Source organism: Andrographis paniculata, unplaced genomic scaffold (assembly GCF_009805555.1).
Source record: "Andrographis paniculata isolate CXL003 unplaced genomic scaffold, ASM980555v1 Contig5END, whole genome shotgun sequence".
NCBI lineage: Eukaryota > Viridiplantae > Streptophyta > Magnoliopsida > Lamiales > Acanthaceae > Andrographis > Andrographis paniculata.
In genome coordinates, this window is record NW_026137595.1 from 4,170,596 (window position 1) to 4,190,849 (window position 20,254).

Consider the following 20,254-nt stretch of genomic DNA (forward strand, 5'->3'; position numbering starts at 1 on the left):
CTTCAAGAAACTTTGGATATCCTCCATTTCTTGTTTAGAAACCAAAGTGCCAATGCTTCCTAAGAATTTTCACTGGATTCACATGTAGATACTGAAGCAATGATCAAAAGTTTTTTATACAGACCACATGTAGATACTGAAGCAATGATTAAAAGTTTTTTATACAGACCATCAAACCTGGGGATAAAATAAAGAAAAAATTGCTCCTTTAGCTCCCATTTGTTTCAAAATTCACCTTAAAATCTCTTTATACCCGCCATCATGAAACATCCTTGGTGTGATAAGAATATTTTATCTATATTTTTTGCATGACTGGATTTCATGCAATATTTTTTAAAGTAAGCATCATGCAATTTTTAAAGTAAAATGAGGATTTATGTTAAGTTTCGAAATCACAGAGAGTTTTGTTATAGACCAAATTGATCAATTACACAAGACACGGAATAAACTACGAAGCGGAACTAACTTATAAAGCAAGAAGAAATAACAAACTACTAAACGAAACTAATTAAGTAAGAACAAAGAACAAAATAACTAAACAGAACGAATAAAGCGAGAAAAGAATAATCGAAAGAGAAGCAAATCTAAGTAAGTACTAAGGTAAGCGCGACCCGACACCTTTCTAGCATTAAACCATTCTCTATGAAAGCACCACATCAGTCGAGACTTTGGAGAACTCTTCCACCTTTCTCAAATGCTTATACTCAAACCTAAATTTTGGAAGTAAACCCCATGAAATATGCAAAGAATTGCATTTCTTGTCATAAGCATAACTTTTCATAAAAGTAAATGATCATAAATGATCAAATATTTATTAAAATATAATTTGCTCAGTGTTTTACAAAGCTTGTTAAGGGACCTATTTATAAGAGTAAGGAAAGGAAAAAGTAGAAATATTTTCCAACGTGGGATGAATATAATCTCCCAATGAGTGACAACAAGCCTAATGGTCCCCATGCATATGAGAGACATGTGAGGTTCCATATTGACGGTCTTCCACTTAATGTATATGCAATCATAAGTTTATGCAAATTACATATTGAACTCTCTAATTCGGTATACTCCTAAGTTTGCACAATTTTTTTCGTTATTTGTCCGATTGAGGCGTTGCAAGCTCCAACGTCGGCATCCATCGACAAATCTTCGGCTATTGCGACATGGACTTTAATTGCTCCCTAACTTTCAAACTTTATCGTCGAACCTTGTAATTTGTCAAGGCATGCTTCTCTTGGGTTCTCGAAGCTCGTCCGGTAAGAGGTTTTGGAATTGTGAATCTTGACGTTCGGACATCCATATCAGGTTTCATATAACATTTTGAAAGTATAAAGAAGCACAATGCAATTTAGAGTAAAAATGAGATTTATGCTTAGTTTCGAAACCATAAGTGAGTTATGAACAATTTTGCCTAAAATAAAAGTATGTTTAGAATACAAGTATGGGTGTCGAACATCAATCGCTCCCAGATGAATGTTATTCCAAGAACTAAAGAGAAGTATAACATTATCAACCAATTAATCAAGAAATGTTTGAGTCGAGTGATCAAATCAAAAGAATTTTGCGTCAATTAAGAGCCGCGAAAGTGCTGAGTGCCGTACCAACATAAGTCATTAATCGAACACAATAAATGAAATATTGAGACATAGGAAAGCTTGAAAGAAGCATGTCACTTATAATGTATCTGAGTTTGCGAAGTTGCGGTGCAATTTTGTTTTAAATAGACTCTCAGAAATTTCTTATGTAAAATAGCCATCAATGAAAATCTCACAAGCTGAATTTGGAGTTTGAATTTATTATATATTCTGTCATTGTAAACATACAACAAAATCACTCAGTCCTTTCACTAAAGATTTTTTTTTTTCCCCACAACTAAACATCTTAACAATTGGAAAATGGAAACAATATACCAAGGGAATCAAACTTAGCCGGTACCTGAAAACTTTCGATACTTCCAATAATGAAAGTCTTACTTGAGCGGCTTCAGACCCTATGAGAATTCATTGAAAAGTGGTAACCATCGTTAACTTTTTAAACTAAGACAACAAACTAGCAAATTAACATACCAACCAGTTAATCTACAGCACTTTTCTTCGTTAAAGGGGGTGTCGAAACAACTAAAAGAAGTAAGTACACAATTATATATAGATTGTTCTATCACCTTAACCAGTAAAAAAAGAAGAATTGACTTTTATGTATCATAACTGTAACAAGATCTAATCGAGGGTTACCTCATTTACATTACCTTATCCTTCACTATTCATCAAAACTCCAACAATAGAAGATAAATTACATATTGTCTCTTATAATGCTGGCTATCAAGAAAGTAGGTTCCAAATCAATATGTAGAAAAGTTTTATTATGCAACCTAATATTTTTACCATCAGTAGATAAAGACATCTCAATGCAATATTTACGAAAGAGCTCTTGGTCATATTAATAGTCGATCTGCATAAATTGTCATATAAACGTTTCTTTTCCCAGCAGGGTTTTCAATCCACCAATCACATATATATCCCAATGATAAGACTCAACCCCAGAAATGATTGCATCCTTTAGAATTTAAATAAAAGATTTACTAAAAGAAAAATGAAACTTAGTAACCAGAGGAAATATATACATTAATACAGCAGAGGAAAGTGGATAAAAGAACAATTTTTTTTTCAAATGAGCTCATAATAGATTGCATCTAAACGGCATTAACACCACACATTGTGTTCGGGGGGATGAAAGAGACTGATATGATGTTGCTGAACGCCTGAACCAATATGCAAAAGAAGAAAAGGAGAAAGGAGCAATACATACCTTGGTGGCCCTGAACTCATTCGCTGCAGCTCTGAGAGAATCATCAGATAATATCAACCGTGATAAAGCTCCAGTGCTCAGCCTGTAAATTTCTTGTTAGGAAGACTGCCAGCAGGCTCGGAGACTCTAAATCGTACTAATTTGGCATAAGCAAAGGAAACAGAAATTGGTATGAAGCTTCAGATTATTTTACCCTAGCTTCTTTGCAGCGTCTGAAACAGAGCCCTCAACTGCAAAAATCAGGTCAAGCAAAGCCTGCATTCCCTGAGGATCCCAGAGAATACAGCCAAGGTGTAAGAATCAATCATAGTCATACTCAATCAACAAAAGACTGCAGGACAGACCAGAATAAATTTAGGGTTATTGGGTCCAATCTGAGGCCCTTTATATGATCCTCTCATCGTGGAATTTGCTGGAAGAATCTGGACTAGCTCTGGAGGAGGAACGTACCCATCAAGATCAATGGCATTCCTAACTATGTTGGGAAAACATACATTTGTTTAGATAACAATGTGGAACAAAACCACCACAAGCGGAATGAATTTAAATACTCAGCAGAGGGTTGAAGATATACTTTTAAGTGCTAATAGAGTACGCAATCTAATAAGCGCAGCTGCCCGGTTTTTGTGTTGTGATCTATCCTCGGCTGCCTGTCTGATTGGAAAACATATTAACACATGAATGCAATGTGAGCAAAGTCAACATGAAAAAGGCATAGACCATTTTCATGAACCTGAGCTATAATGCCTGTGGGAAGATGCTTAAGCCGAACGGCAGATTCTCTCTTGTTGCGGTGCTGTCCTCCTGGACCTGATGACTTAAAAGTATCCATCTCACACTGGCTCATTAGCTTCTCATCTGACATTGTAAGATACTCACTTCCACCAGCATTTTCAGAAGCACTGATACTGTAATTGTAATTCATGGCGAACAATGCATTTACCCCGATTGTTGAGCTAGCTGTAAGGCCAATCTTATTTGGAGTTCGAATTGAGAGAAAACTTTCCAAATTCAGGCGGCTACGATATCGATACCACCAAGAGCAAGTAGAGCTACGCCTTGTCAAACTACAATGGCTACAGCTTCGGAATATTGCGAATGATTTCACAGCAGAATGAGCCATACTAATACCATGTAGGGGCGTACAAGCCTTAGCGCCTTGTAATCGAAACATTCGATTTACAATCCCAAACCTTTGTCAGTAGAAAAGAATTACCTGTTTGCAAGAGATAATTGAAAATTATCATTCACCTGCATACCCTAACCTGGAAGAATTCAACAATGGACAACGAAGTTGAAACAAACATCAGTGTATCCACGACAATCTCGCCCTCTAAGGAGGACAATTCTACGAAGACAATACCGAATTCGAAAGTGTTAATCAGGCCAAAAAGCTGTAATCATCCATAGAAATGGAAGAGTAGCAGTACAAAAGCCTTTTGCGCCGCCGCCCGAGCAAATGAAATAAATTACATGACGAATTCATTGTTCAGTGGCCGGCCCGGCCCGGCCCAGCAGACTTTAACCCAATCAAGACTAGGTTGATATAAACAGATTTGGGTTTGGGCTCATGGACTTGCTCATTCGGTTTCGAACCGTCGGTTCGAACAGCATATTTTCCGATTTTCGAACAGCGGGTTACGGTTCAAATCGAAATCGGGCACAAACCGAATCGAAACTGTCGTTTCGACGGTTCGGTTTCAGTTTGGGATTTTCTCAAACCTCAAACCGCCGGTGAAAATCGCCGATTTACCGTTCATCGGTTTGATTTTTTTTTTTTTGGCAGGGCAGGCACGCGCGCAGCAGAAGAAAAAAAAAAAGAAAAAAAAAAAGAAGTGTGGAAATGAGGAGAAAGGAAAGAAAGAAAGAGGGAGAACCTCTGTGTGCGGGCGGGCGCAGGCGCAGCTGCGGCTTTTGGGGCGGCTGTGGCGTCCGTGGAGTGTGGATGTGGATAACTAAGTATTGATAAGATATTATGGTTAAATTGTGTATATTTTTTAATAATATCATTATATTTATAATTAAAATTTAAAATATAACAATAATAATATTAATAATAATATAAATAAATATAAATATTATTAATAATATTAAAAAATAATATTACTATTAATATCTTTTTATTTATATTTTATATTTTATAATTTTTTATTATATAATTTAAATTATTTTATTATCTATTACATTTTTATAATTTAATTATTTACTATATTTATTATTTTAATTATTTTTATATTGTAACAATTTAATTATTTATTTATATATATGATTTTTATATAATACATAAATAATAAATATATCTAAATAAAATTAAAATGAAACTTAATTATATTTAAATAAAATTTAAATTTTTAGAAAAATAGAAAATAAAAAAGAAAATTATTAAAAATGAGTATATATAAACTGGTGGTTCAAACCGTAATCGGCGATTTTTAAACCGAAACCGGCGGTTTATAAACCGTAATCGAAATCGTCAAACCGTAATCGAAACCGCCATTCAGAAGGTTCGATTTCGGTTTGAAATTTTGATAAACCGTGACCGACGGTTTGTAACCGTAACCGACGGTTTGAACCGTTTGGGCATGGGCTCATATCACATATAGGTCATTTTAGGGTTTATTTTTAAAAAATTGTTGTACCATAACGTTTTTTAAAAATCTTTTGATTATTTTCTTCAGTTTAGCATAATCCAAATGTACACGTTCTAGATTACTTTTAATGACACCTATTAGACCATTTGCATCTAAAATGTTCATATAAAAGTTTCTTTATCATATTTTATCCGCGATAGCAACCAACAAATATAATCTTTTCGTCCATTGTAAATCTTAAAAACAGATGGACGAGAGAATATATATTTTATATAATAAATTATATAACATTTTGTTGTATATATTGCGTGAGATCTTTATGTTAATTTAAAGTTTGTATAAAACATATATTTAATTTTAAATAAAAACTTAAATTATGCATGTTTTATCACTAAAGGGTCATATATATTCTATATGACTCCGGAAGAGGAAGATCCACACATAACATGTCAAAACAAGACATTTATTGCCAAGATTATGTTCATGTACACAGTCTCAAGACCACTATAGGGAGCGAATGGTTTGCTGTTTTTTTATGGAAAAATTGGCATCTTCCTATTCACACTTACGAGGAAGCTGCAACAAGAAGCAGCAGCAGGACCCTAATCACCAAGTCCATTCAATCAATTACACAGGATGTTACTATTGCTTAATTGACAAAGTACTATTTGAATTTATAAAACATTAGATTGTACTGGTGTTTATTCAAACTAACACAATCCAACTTATTCTATTTTATTATATGCATTCGCTAACTTTGAAAGATCGAATGCGTCTGTTATTTATTTTTCAATGTTTTGACAGATTATCCTAGCCACAAAGAAGAAATAACTAGACAACATGACAAAAATAATCTATATTTAGTAAGATAACGCTAGACCACACATAAAAAATGATGATGCTGATTTCAGAAAAGCTGCCACAAGTGTTGGATTTGACATTATTTTAGTGCAAAAACCTCCAACTCTCCAGATTTGAATATCAATGACCTTGGATGGTTTAGGGCTATACAAAGTACTCACATTGAAAAGGATTGCACTAACGTGGATGAATTAGTGAATTCAGTGGTGTTATCTTTTGAAAAATTGACAGCAGAAAAACTAAATAAAGTTTTTTTTAGCTTACAATGGTGCATAATTGAAATAATGAAGGGTATAGAGGACAAAACAAATAAAAAATTCACACATGAAGAATGATGCATTTATTAGGCAAGATACTTTACCTACACACCTGAATACGACTAAGAATTTGATGATTAATTGTCTCACATACCTCATGGACAAAGAAAAAGAATACTACGCTATGCTATTGCTGTCTAGATTGGGATTTGAGGTTTAAAATGCAATAATCTCTCATTTCTCAATGATAACTCTTTCTTAGTAAGCAAACAATGATTTTTTTGTGAACTTAGAAGTATCAATATTTTATAAATTCCATACCGTGCATATGATACATGGATATGCATGTGACTCAGTTTTTGTTTTTGTAATGCAATATTTGATATAAATCTTTAGTTTTTATTAAAGCTTATTATAGTCACACAAAGAAACCAATGACATTATATTCTGACCTAAAGGCAACCACCAAACTGTGTAAAACATCTTAATTAGAATATAATCATTTTTAACATTGTATATATTGCATAGTAGCATATCATCATATTCATCTAATGCAATGAAAGAGTGGTATAACAAGGAACTCATGATCAACAAAAATTAGACATAATTTTCATTAGAGCAGAAAATCTCATACAAGCAATATATTATGAATAAAATTCTCATGTGAGAAATAGAGTTCATATATATATATCCCAAAATCAACTAAAAGAGCATCAAATTGCATAAATTAACAACAAATTTAGGCATAATATCTCCAAATAGAAAAAATTAGCATAAATCAGTAAAGATTATTATTAGCCTCACATAGTGAAAATTGAGGGGAAGTAGAGCAATTGAAACTCTTCCACGATTGTTAAAGGCCGTTTGAACACCAATGACGATTTTGGGCAAAATGAAGATCGGAATCCACCCACACTTTGATAACCTTGTAAATTAGTGGGGGTATCAGTCACATAGCCGGAGAGGCTCACCTGGTCATCACCAAGCAGCGTCGCCTCCGATTCATCGGAGAAATAAGTTTTAGGAACAAACTCACTATATTTAACCGTCGAAACCACCGATGGAAAAGACAATCCGGTGGTCTTGTAATCGAAGTCGATTACTCCTCCCTTCGACATCCTTGGCAGTGAGGTGGTGGCGACTAACCAAGACCCATAAAAAATCGGATTGGGGGGTTAGAATCCATAGGTGAAGTTGACTACGGTTTTCATTAGGGAGGAAGAAGAATTGCGAAGTCGACTAGGGCTTTTGTTAGGGAGAAGAAGAATTGCAAAGCTGGTAGAATTTTTATGATTTATTATTTGTTTCAATCATATTGTGGGTTTGGGTGTGTTAGTGTGGGTTTGTTTATTTATATATTAAAAATAAAATATTTTATATTAATAATAGAATAAGGTAATTAATTTTAATGGTTATTGTTAATTATATTTTGATTTGATAAACTTTACTAAAAAATAGAAAGTGATCATTTATTGTGGGACAAACTAAAAAGGAAATGGTATCCTTTCAGGTGGGACAGAGAGAGTATAAATTAAATTAATTAAATTTCTACTATTCAAAATCCTTTTATTTGATTAAATCAACTAAAACGTTTTTTTTATTTATATCTCTTCAATTCCCCTCAAAACCAAGCATTCGCAAAACCACTAGAGACTCCCCGATGAATCTTCTTCAACTTGCTCTTCGGTCTCTTGGATTGCTTCATCCTTACTTTCTTCAACCTCATGTTCCCAATCTTCACCCTTATCGTCCAACAAAAGTACATAGTCCCATTGTCACAAAGCACAATAGTTTGAACATTACGGCATGCATTGGCGTAATGACCTTTCTTTTGGCACTTAAAGCATGTGACATCCTTTGCTTTTTTTTATTGAACCATCCTTGCTGATTTTTCTTTGTTCATCATGCTTAACCACCTTAAACAACTTATTCTTGGTTGTATGTTTATCATCTCCTTTGGGCTATGATTTTGATGGTCCTATATTTACCTCCAAAATTGTTGAAATTTGGTAGCGCCTTTCCAATGCTCACACCCGCTCTTACCTTTCCATGGGATTCAATCTTGGTAGCAAATTGGACAAGGCCAAAGTAGAATTGTAAGGATACATATCCCCTTGAACCATAATATCACGCCTCAGCCCTTTGAGAAATCGATACATGGTTACTTCATCATCATCCCTAAGTTGAGCCCGCATCATAAGCATTTCCATTTCCTTGTAGTATTGCTCAACCAGACTGCTACCTTGGAATAAAAACTGAATTTTCTAAAGGAGATCCATCCGATAATGCGGGGACACAAAACGTGCATGCATAGCTTAAGTAAGGGCTTCCCGTGTCTCAATCGGAAGCATTCCGGACCTTGCAATATTAGCTTGTACTTTCTCCCCCCAAACAAGAGCATACTCCTTAAACTCCATAACAGCAAGCTGAATTTTCTTGCGCTCCGAGTAATTATGATATGCAATCATCATCTCCACTTTGCTTTTCCAATCAAGAAACTCATTACCATCAGCCAATCCTACGAAATGTAGTATGGAGAACTTGATGGACTGTATGTTATCATCAACCTCATTGGCTCGACCCCGGCCCCTTCAGTCATAGATTTCCTCTTCCAATCAAAATTCATCAAACAACTCCTTGGTAGCATCCCTTCTTCCTTGTCGTCTTTTGGTAGATGTAGGCCTCGGATTTGTATGACGCCTTTCAGCAAAATCATCAACTTGGATAGATCTTATATTTGGTAGAACAATAGTTGAGGCCATAGGCTGCTTGCCAAGGTGGATTTCTTCACATCTCGCATCACTATAACTTCCCCTTTCTTAAAGAATAGCAACCTTATCAAAGACCTCATCAAGTCTCTTCTCAATATTTTGATCAACTTTCCTTAACAAGGCATCCGCATAAGCCTTCATCCGAACATCCACAACATCATCCATGTCATCTAGAACATGATCTACTTGACTCCGTAGGTCGTGTATCTCTCGTCCTTGTTGATCCACTCGAGATGTCATGATATCTATCTTTCCACCTAACTCGTCTTTAATATCTCGCATATCTTTGCTTTGCTTATTTATCTTAGCCAAGATTTCATCCAATGAAGACGTACCTGCACCAAAGAAAACTACTATATATATATATATATTTAAAGTCAGTCCTCACAACCCCCACTTACGCACACTTGTGTATACCTCTCGACAAATGGTAGAGTTCCCAAGCTCTTTAAATGTGCCTTGATGGAGTTGTAAAGGTGGAACTTGAGTAATGTACAAGTTTAAAGTGCACAAGAAACTTGAAACATGACTCAATCAAAGAAAGTACAAGATAGTGTCAATCATGCAATGCAAAGAACCAAGCTCGCACATTTATAGACTAATGATAAAAAGGCACACAACATACAAATGCCGGACCAATGCAAGTCAACAACAAACACACTGATTCAGATCTCAACAACCACAAAATCACCACAAAGACTGTCCTTTTGAAAGCATGTCAAACAAATATGACAAACACAATCTTGCTAAACTCGAAACCCCAAAACTGAATAACCAGGTCTTAATTACGAATTCACAAAAACTAATTTTTGAAAATTTTTCTTCACTTTACAAGCTTTCCAATGACATATTATACGCAAAAAACAGAGCTCGTATGAGAAAATTACAACTCAAACAAGATTACCGACAAAAATTGCACTAGTCTTCCCGCTCGATTTTTTTTATCGTTTTTTTTTCGCAACAATTTATTATTTATACAATTTTTTTTTCTATTTATTTTTTTACTTTTTCACGGAAATATTGAAAGGCCTAGGCAAAACAATACATCAATAATAACTCATTACACTTCCCAAATAACATCCAGCTCAACAATAATTCAACTTTACTTTTTAACAACAAAAAACTCAACAACCCGCAAACTTGCAAAACTCAAACAAAAGCAAACTTGAAAAAACTCAAACAAGAACAAATTTGCAAAACTCAAGCAAGAGCATAAAGTATACAATTAAAATCACTCGTCCATAAGGTCACAAACTTGAGTTCATATAATGCATATGGATGTATGTTGCATGTTGTATACTAGGAAACATAGAGGATCAAATCGTCTAGACTAGGAGGCCAAGAAAAGACAAAATCCGTGATAAAATTTACGTCAAGGATATGCAATAAAAAGCTCAACTAAGCAACTAGAGGAATGAATAAAAAGAAAACATATCAAAGGAATTTTTTTTTTTTTTTTTTTTTTTGGAATTTTTGAAATAAAGATAATGTAAATTGATCAAACCGCTCTGATACTAAAATTAATTAATATATGTTATGGACCGAATTGATCAATTACAAAAGACATAGAATAAACTACTAAGCGAAACTAACTAATAAAGCAACAAGAAAGAACAAGATACAACACGGAACTAATTACGCAAGAAAAAAGGAACGAAATAACTAAACGGAATGAATAAAACAAGAAAAAGGATAATTGAAAAAAAAAAAAGCAAACCTAAGTAAGTATTAACGTAAGCACTACTCAATAACCTTCTATCATCGAACCATCCTCTACGAAGGTTACTTTGGAGCTTACAACGCCTTAATCGGACAACTAACATAAAAGTTATACAAACCTAGGAGTATAATAAAAATATAGGGTTTAATATGTAATTAGATTAAAGTTGGATTGCACATGCACAAATGAGGGGGCATCTCTTGGGGGACATATATATATAATAGGAAATGTCACATGTCTTTTACATGCATGAAGGGGACCATTAAATTAGTTGTCGCACTTTGAGAGATTCTTTTATCCCACATGGGAAAACATATCAACTATCTTCTTCCCCCACTCCTATATAAGTTCCCTTAGGTGCTCTGTATTACATACCAAACAAAATTCTATTTTAATGAATATTTGATCATATTTATGATCATTTTCTTTTATAGAAAATTATGCTTGATAGCAAGACTTTCTATTTTAGTCTAATATTTCATGAAATGCTATCTCATGGCATGCTCCATGAGGTTTAGTTTCAAAATTCGGGTTTGAGTATAAAGCCTCAGTTCATGGCATTTGGGAAAGGTGAAAGAGCTCTCCAAGGTGTCGACCGAGGTGATGCCTTCGTAGAGGATGGTTTGATGCTAGAAAGGTATCGGGTCGTGCTTACGTTAGTACTTACTTAGGTTTGATTCTCTTTCGATTATCATTTTTCTTGCTTTATTCGTTATGTTTATTTAATTCGTTATGTTTTCTTGTTTAATTAGTTCTGTTTAGTAGTGTATTATTTTCTTAATGCTTTATTAGTTAGTTTAGCTTAGTAGCGTATTCCCATTCTTCTGCAAGTTTTTATAAAACAGCTGTCGTGGATTCAATGTCATCGGAAATCACCGAAGAAACCACCACTGGCTACGTTGTTCAACCCTTGCTTGTTCTATCTCAATCGGAATCCAAAATCAGCGGATTCCAAACCTCGATCCGCTAGCCTACACTATTCCGATAACGGGAATCAAAGTGGGCGGCATGCATATGAAATCAAACTATACTCAACTCAGAAATCCTAACTGCTTTCCAATTTCTTATTACAAACTACAAAGTGAAGCAACTTTTGGCCCCAAATCCCATCGGCAGTGGCGCCGCAGTCTGACGGAATCTGGTGGCCTCCCATCGCCGAATCCGACTGCAAATCAATTGCCTCTACGAGGGAGATTCTCATAGACGATGGTCTCAAGCGAATTGGCCCTCCACAGCTGGCAACCACTTCGGTCGCTCCACCTCTGCACTCATGATCCTTTCCGACTCCGACTGCAAATCAATTGCCTCTGTGGCACTTTCTTGAGCTCCAAAGTTCCCTATTTTGAGACCAATTATCCTATAGCAGAGGAGAAGAAAAAAAAGAATAATGAGAAAGACAATTGGAACACGCATGAAAGATTGAGGAATTTCAAGAATTGGAATTGGAAACAAGTGTTGGGTCTGATTGTGACGAGGTATTACTCTTACGTCTTTTTCGTTTTTATTTTATTTTTTCTATTTGTTTCCATATTTTTCACGGCTTAATTAAAAGAGAAGATAATGAATGTATCATCCAGATTCTCACCAAAAATGAAGTTTTTTTTTTACCTGCTAAAAAAATTTAAAAAAAAATGCAAAAATTCTAACTTGCCACGTAGAAATTCTAACTCAGAAATAAAACTTTATTCAACTCAAAATTCCTAACCCAGAAATTCTAACTCACCCAAACTGACAACTACGGCAGAGAGATGGGAGTGAGAGAAGGATGTGGGCTCGAACTTAATACAAAAATGCCAATAGACAGCGACGGAGGAGAGCTGAGAATGCGGTGTGAAGAAGAAACAAAAAGAACCAACTGAACGAAAGAAAAGAATGAGGAAGAAGAAGAAGATCGGAGTGGAGGCGTGGAGCGGAGAGAAGAGTGGAGAAAGAAGAATAAAAGATTAGCTGGTAGCTGATTCAATTAGCTGATAGCTGTTAGCCGATTCAATTAGCTGGTTTGACTAGCTGATTCGATTAGTTGTTTGTATTAAAATGTTTGGTAAAACAACTGTTTGATATTAGCTGTTTATACGTAAAATGAAAATTGAGGACATTTCTATTTTATTCTTATTTCTAATATATTCAATTATGTTTTTTTGAGTTTAGAATGTTTAAAATTTTTTGTTATTAGTTTATTGAAAATTGTAAAAGTGTTATAAAAGCATTTATTATTACAGTTAGATTTAAAAAATAATATATTTTTATTAAAATATATAAATAGTTTTTTTATTAAAAATGATATAAATTATAAAATAATAAATTTTTCGTGTATATATTTATTATGTTAGTTATCGATTAGTTCATTATATTTATAATTTTCAATAAATTTAATTTATTTTTAGTATAAAATTTATATAATGTAATTTTAATAAAAAAGATAAATTATTAATATTTATATTTTTTATTTTATGTTGATTTTAATAAATTTATATATTTTACAATTAAAATAATTTTTATATAAAAATTAATTATTTTAAATTTATAAAAGTAAAACTATAATATAATAAAATATTCTAATATAATTAATAAATAATCAAAATATATTTATTTGTGTAAAATTTATAATAAATTTTTAAGGACAAAGCTATTCAATAAGTTAAAAGTTCTTAAAAGCTATTTGCCAAACACCCCCAAAAAAGAGAGAAGAAAGAAGAAGAATTAGAGGTGACACAATGAGATAAATAAATTAAAAAAATATTTAAATAAGGACATGACTATCAATTATGATAAATTTAATATCTATTAGTGAAATTTAGAGGAAACAATGAGTGTACAATATATCATAAACAAAGAGTAGATTTTATGAAAGTTTTTAACGAATTTTCAGCAAATTTGGAAAACCACATTATTATTTTTTATTATTTTGCCTTAATTTTATTTGAAATAAGATGAAATGTTATTACCTTAATCCCATTTTTTTATATTGAAAATAGTTTTGTAGGGTGATGACGGTAATGTTTGAATAATTCTTCTTCAAGTTACATTGACATTGTTCAAATACGACAATTTCACCATATCTATTGCTACTAGCATCAAGAAAGGGTTCATGGATACTGTTACCTCTGCTTGGAGTCTCCCTGTTTATGGGTTCGCTCAATTCAGTCTTGCTTCCAAGCTTAAGCATCTAAAAAAAGGGTTGTTGGATCTTAATAAAAGGCATTTCTCCCACATTTTAGAGAGGAGTAAATGTGCCATTGATAAGCTGAAATCTGCACAGGCTGCTAATCCATCTCAGGCGGACTCAGAACTTCTCTCCTCGCTTAGGGAAGATGCAGCTCGTCTCCAAACAACAGCTATCGCCTTTGTTCAACAAAAAACCAAGTGTAAATTCCTGGTTGATAATGATAAGTGCTCAAAAACTTTTCACTCACTTGTTAAAAGGAATGCGAAGAGAAATTGCATCGTCTCACTTACTAAAGCTGATGGCTCGATCACTACCTCTATCGAGCAAGTTATCGGGGAATTCTCGGGCTTCTATACCGATCTCCTTGGCACTTATTCTTGGGGGGTTGTGCATTCCAGATTCTATTCACCCTGATCTCCTTGGTCCCGTCACACCAAATGAAATTCTTGCGGATATTAAAGCTATGGATACTAATAAAGCACCAGGCAGCACGGATACTCTGCTGGTTTCTTCCTGCCTGCGTGGGATATTGTGGGAGCTGATGTTTGTGAAGCTGTCATTGACTTCTTTATACACGGAAAGCTCCTAAAAGAGAATAACCACACGAACCTAGTCCTCATTCCCAAATCAGCATGCTGCTCATTTGTTGGGGACTACAGGCCGATTGCATGTTGCAAGGTGGTTTATAAAATCATCTCCAAGATCCCGCATCAAACTCGCCCTGCCGGAAATTATTGATCTCGCTCAAGGGGCTTTTGTTCAAGGACAAAAATATGAATGAGAACATCCTCCTTCTCCAAGAGCTCCTCAAGCATTATCATCGAAAAAGGAGCTCCCCTTGATGTATGATTAAACTGGAGCTCTCCAAAGCTTTTGATTCAGTTTCCTGGGATTTTCTTAGAGGGTTGTTTCTTCTTCTTAATTTCCCGACGAAGTTGGTGGATTTGATTATGGAGTGTGTTTCCACAGCTTCCTTTTCTTTAGGGATCAACGGGAATTTCTATGGGCTCTTCCAAGGTAAAAAAGGCTTGCGACAAGGGGATCCTCTATCCCCTTACCTTTTTATTATTTGCATGGAGTACTTCTCTCGGCTCCTTAAAAGAGAAAGTGCAGATAAAGAGATGAACTTTCATCCGGGATGCTCGGCTCTCAAGATCACTCACTTTGCTTTTTCCTATGATATCATCCTCCTCTCGAGAGCTGATTCTCATTTGATTGGTCTTCTTTTGAATTGTATTGAGCACTTTCGAAGTGTCTCTGGACTGGGTATTAATACATCCAACTCTAATATCTTTATTGCCAGATGTACAAATGAAGAAGTGGACAGCATGACTGCCCAGTCTGGATTTTCTCGTGGCGTTATTCCTTTCAAGTACTTGGGCGTTCAGGCAAGCCCTGGGAAACCCAAAGTCGAGGTTTTTAATAGTCTTATATCCTCCTTATCGAATCATATTGGGAGGTAGAGTGGCTGCAACCTTTCATACGCGGGGACGCTTGAGCTAATTCGAACTGTTATTCAAGGAACATGTTGTTTTTGGTTGTCCATCTTCCCTATGCCAACAACAGTTCTTAGCCATATTGTGAAGTTATGCAGGATTTTCTTATGGCAGAATCGATCTCCTTCTGTTGCGTGGTCGATAATTTGCCAACCGAAAACTGAAGGAGGGTTGGGTCTTCGTTCACTCTCGGAGTGGAACTTGGCACTTCTTGCTAAGTTTATTTGGATTCTCCACTCGGATAAGGTTTCTCTTTGGGCGAAATGGATGCACCATAGATATCTCCACTCCCACGATGTTTGGCAGCTTGAAGCCGGCCCCAGGCACTCTTATTTTCTCAAATTGATTTTGAAAATTCGGGACAGAATTGTCGCCATTTGTGGGAGCATGAATGAAGCTCGTACAACCATCATTTATTGGTTCGGTTGAGCCAAAAGAGATGTTACAGCAGCTTACAATTGCATCAGATCTCGGGGCAGTGACTGGGAATTATTTCAGCCTGTTTGGGACTTCCCCGTTCTCCCGAAGCATTCCTTTATTCTTTGGCTTGCGGCGCTTGGCAGATTGAAGACCAAAGATCGGTTATCTTTCCTCGACCTTGATCCTTGTTGTGTCTTCTGCAAGGACTGCACAGAAACAATACAGCACTTGGTTTTTTAGGGTCTCTTTTCTTTACAGGTTTGGAATGAAGTCTGCAGCTGGACCAGAATCCCTACTGATCTACGAACTCTCGAATCTGCTTCTACTTGGATCAGGCACAGCGCGGATTGTGATCCCCTGCTTCAAACTATTCGGAGGCTGGCCTTTGCGGCCACAATATATTATTTATGGATTGCTCCTAACAAAGGCGCACTGGAGAACTTCTCTTTGGATCTGCGGGTCTCCATGGATAAAATAAAGACTTGCTGCTATCGCATTTTATATTCGGTGGGCATGCAAAGGAGCACCAAGTCTTAATGCTTTCTTCCCAGATTCTCTTTGTTCCAGGTTGGCTTTTATCGACGGGGGGCACGCGGGACAGTAGCTTTCACGAGGCTGCCAGAATTCCTACAAGAGAAATAGGCGCACATCTTATTTGAATTAATTTACGAATAATTGGTCCGCACTTCCTACAGGTAATGTTTAGTTATAATTCAGTCCCTATTTTAAAATAATTGGTCTGCACTCCCTACCGGTAATGTTTAGTTATAATTCAATCCCTATTTTAAAATAATTGATCTGCACTCCCTCTTTTACTTATTTAGTTTAATATTAGTCTTTCTTTTATATTTTCTTCAGTAAAAATTGAATGTGCCTCTAGAATATCTTTAAATGCTTATAAATTTATTTTATATACTTTTATATTTTAAATTTGTCCATATCATTCTGAATATCCGATTTACCAGTTTTCGAATCGCTTGTTACGATTTATATATTTGTTAAAATACGAACAGCTGGTTCAGATCGCCGGTTTACGATTTCAACCGGCGGTTCGACCATTGTTTTTATTTTTTTAATTTTGAACTTGCACACCGGCTGCGACTGTGGATTGACGACTAGATTATGGAATGTTATGGGGGGACAACCACGGTGAAAAAGAAGCAGGGAAAAATAAGAAAAAAAAAGATTGGAAAAGAAGAAAATAAGGGAAAAAAAATAAAATAAAAATAAAACGAAAAATGAACCCTTGCAACCAGGGGTGAGCATTCGAATTTTGCCAAATTCGAACTGATTCGAAAATCCTAAATTTTTGAAAAAATTAATTTGAACCGAACCGAAATAACCGAAATCCGAAAATTCAAAATTCGAACTAAAAAATCCAAACCAAACTGAAAAATCCGAAATTTTAAATATTTTTTTAATTTGTAAAATTCTTTTATATTTTATAATTATTTTATAATATTAAATATATATAATATATAAAAGTAAATATATTAAAATATAATTAATAATTTTGAGTTTTTTATATTAAAATATAATATTTCCTAATAATATATTAAATATATATAATAAAAATATATATTATAATATTATATTTCGGATTGGTTCGGATTTTAAGTATACCGATCCGATCCGAAATTCGAAATTTGTCAAAAATTCAATCCGAACCAAATTTTAAATTTTAGTTTGGTTATGATCGATTTTCGGATTTCGGATATTTTGCTCACCCCTACTTGCAACTGCCGCCTGCGGTAGTGGCTGTAGAACGTGGAGTGGAGAGTGGATGTTCAGAACTAAAATTGTATATTATAATATACTTGTAATTAAAATTACTATATATAATTAAATTGTTATAAAAATAAAGAAATATTAATATTAATAAAAATAAATAATTATTAATTATATAATAATATATATTATTTTGTATATTTATATTTTAGATTTTGTATTTATTATTATACAATTATATTTAATTTAAACTATTTTATTATTTAATACATATCAATTTCTTAAAATTTAATTTAATTTAATTACTTAGGGTGTGTTTGTTTGGGAGTTTGGATTTTGGATTGGGATTTGAATAGTAAAAATTTTGAATTTGAATAGTTGTATGATGTGATATAAATAGGGTTTGATGTGATGTTTTGAATGTAAAATTGATTTTTAGTATAATATAAAAAATGAGAAATAGGTGTTTGATGTGATGTTTTTGGGGGGAAAAAATTGGATGAATAGTAAAAATCCTCCAAAATCCTTCAAACAAACACACCCTTAGTAAATTTATTATTTTAATTACTTTTATATTGTAACAATCTTAGCAATTATTATTTATATGATTTTACCTAATAAATAAATAATAAATATATCTGAATGGAATTAAAATAAAAAATAATTATTTTTGAATAAATTTTAAATTTAGAAAAACTTAAAAACGAAAAAGAAAAATATTAAAAATAAATATGCATAAATCGGCGGTTCAAACTGAATCATCAGCTTTTTAAATTGTAATCGAAACCGTCATTCAGAAGCATATGAGCGTGGTAGCGTAGGTACTAATCTATCAAGGTCACTTTTGGTCATATGATAAATCATAACAAATATTAACATGAGCTATGATGTTACACAGTTAGAAAACTCTGTCACGAGATTATGATGTTCAGTTACATAAAAGACTGCAGTAGGTACACAACTAATAGAATTTCGTATACGAAACCAAGTTAGGGGTAAGACATAGCTGCTATAGAGTACTCACCTGCTTAGTCGAGTCAGACCCTATGCTTAGATGCCCTTGACCAAAAGTTGTTGTATGCGCTACGGTGTGAATTAATATGTAATAGATTTAAAGATTTTCAATTTGTGGTAGCAATCGTGTACTCTAACAACCAATATAATTCAACTTAGTCACTTATGACTTTGTTAGACATCTACTAGTTGAGGTTGGAGTATAATAGTACATATATCATACAAGAAAACGATCGTTCTCCAACTACATGTTATCAGAGCATATATACTCTTTACTAAAGCATATGAGACTATTATTATAAGTAGTTAAAATCCACCTTAGGGTATGTAGATATATTATGTAGGTACATAAGAATGTGTGATTTGGGTACAAACACCTACATGCGAGGTATACGTAATGGTTTCTTAGGTATTATTTGTGTATTATCAGGTACCTTCAAGTGTAGTTAATTTCAGTTATTTCCATGGGGAGGGGCGTATTCGCGTACTCGGTGAGAACACTTCCCCTCTCAGCCTTGGTGAACTAAATGTTGTTGTGTGTGCTACGGTATGGATTACTACATAATATGTCTAAAAAACAATTAATTTGTGAGCGTAGTTGTTAAGCACAAAAAATAATAATAATAAATAATGGCAGTGGGATTCTGGACGGGTCTGGATATAAGTTAAATGACCCAGAAGTCGGGTGCAATCGGACAGATGCAAGGATCGGGAAGGAAGAAAGGTCGGGCGGAGTCTGAAAAAAGGTGTACCCAAGTCGGGTAAACCGTAGATCGGGTGAAAGACGAAGTCGGGCAGACGCGAAGGTTTGTCAAGAGAAAGGTCGGGCAAGGAAGAGGTACGGACAGATGCGGAGGTCTGTCCAGAGGACAGTCTGTCCTTCTAAAGAGATAAGGCAAATAGAGCCGGTCGGTTGGTCCGTGGTCGGGACCACATTTGGTTGGTCCATGGTCGGACCAATTAAAGTCGGTCAAAGACGGAGGGCGGCTGATGCGGAGGTCGGCCCAAATGATGTCGGGCGAAGAAGCAGGTCGGGCGAATGGCATTTCTGGGACGGTTTAAGGCGTGAGAGGTTTGGGGAGGTTGAAGGAAGTTGTAACACGTGTCAATTGAGGAGAATTTGATGGTCGGTTGACAGCGGTTGCTGTAACCGACCAAACGGCGGTTCAAACCGTTTTCTTCAAAGGCTATTTAAGGATTCAGATTTTCTGAAAAGGCATCTTCAATCAACTTCAACAAAGCAAAGTCAGATTTGGGGATCACCACTTTAAATTTCAGTCTTTTATTTTCCAGTTTATTTTCTGTACCATACAGTGTTTAGAGATTCCTAATCTCAGGCACTAATTAATCAAGTTTAAGGATATTTTCTATATCTTTGAATTTTACTTTATTTTTGTTGAAAAATTACATCAACAAATTGGCGACCACAGT

General features: G+C 34.6%; 2 protein-coding genes and 1 long non-coding RNA gene across 6 annotated transcripts; 1 reads left to right on the forward strand and 2 right to left on the reverse strand.

Annotated features, from left to right (window-relative positions):
- Nucleotides 1–774: 774 nt before the first annotated feature.
- Nucleotides 775–4,747, reverse strand: LOC127259176 (uncharacterized). Of its 4 annotated transcripts, none has more exons than XM_051286330.1 (7): nucleotides 3,533–4,598; nucleotides 3,374–3,449; nucleotides 3,144–3,274; nucleotides 2,993–3,063; nucleotides 2,800–2,881; nucleotides 1,930–1,984; nucleotides 775–1,274 (listed from the first exon to the last, which is right to left on the reverse strand). In XM_051286330.1, the coding sequence occupies exons 1-6, from the start codon at nucleotides 3,971–3,973 to the stop codon at nucleotides 1,964–1,966; spliced, it is 822 nt and encodes a 273-aa protein (XP_051142287.1). In that variant the 5' UTR covers nucleotides 3,974–4,598; the 3' UTR covers nucleotides 775–1,274; nucleotides 1,930–1,963. The 4 variants fall into 4 exon arrangements, with proteins under 4 accessions (XP_051142287.1, XP_051142290.1, XP_051142289.1 ...); XM_051286333.1 differs by lacking the exon at nucleotides 775–1,274 and adding an exon at nucleotides 4,677–4,747 and having other exon boundaries at nucleotides 1,770–1,984; nucleotides 3,533–4,015; XM_051286332.1 differs by lacking the exon at nucleotides 775–1,274 and having other exon boundaries at nucleotides 1,770–1,984; nucleotides 3,533–4,015; nucleotides 4,163–4,598.
- Nucleotides 4,748–11,420: 6,673 nt separating this feature from the next.
- Nucleotides 11,421–12,978, forward strand: LOC127258987 (uncharacterized). The gene is made up of 2 exons (XM_051286098.1): nucleotides 11,421–12,474; nucleotides 12,744–12,978. The coding sequence occupies exons 1-2, from the start codon at nucleotides 12,206–12,208 to the stop codon at nucleotides 12,856–12,858; spliced, it is 384 nt and encodes a 127-aa protein (XP_051142055.1). The 5' UTR covers nucleotides 11,421–12,205; the 3' UTR covers nucleotides 12,859–12,978.
- Nucleotides 12,257–15,597, reverse strand: LOC127258988 (uncharacterized). The gene is made up of 3 exons (XR_007840412.1): nucleotides 14,413–15,597; nucleotides 14,102–14,341; nucleotides 12,257–12,356 (listed from the first exon to the last, which is right to left on the reverse strand). It is a non-coding gene; the product is annotated as an uncharacterized LOC127258988 (long non-coding RNA).
- Nucleotides 15,598–20,254: the final 4,657 nt, after the last annotated feature.

Excerpts from the sequence above, each read along its gene's own strand:
- LOC127258987 (XM_051286098.1), top strand. The coding sequence starts at position 12,206 with ATGGTCTCAAGCGAATTGGCCCTCCACAGCTGGCAACCACTTCGGTCG. Across the intron at positions 12,475-12,743 it reads TTGGGTCTGATTGTGACGAG|AGAGATGGGAGTGAGAGAAG; the intron begins GTATTACTCTTA and ends CAACTACGGCAG.
- LOC127259176 (XM_051286330.1), bottom strand. The coding sequence starts at position 3,973 with ATGTTTCGATTACAAGGCGCTAAGGCTTGTACGCCCCTACATGGTATT. Across the intron at positions 3,275-3,373 it reads TACTCTATTAGCACTTAAAA|TTAGGAATGCCATTGATCTT; the intron begins GTATATCTTCAA and ends TTCCCAACATAG. Across the intron at positions 3,064-3,143 it reads ATAACCCTAAATTTATTCTG|GGAATGCAGGCTTTGCTTGA; the intron begins GTCTGTCCTGCA and ends TGGGATCCTCAG.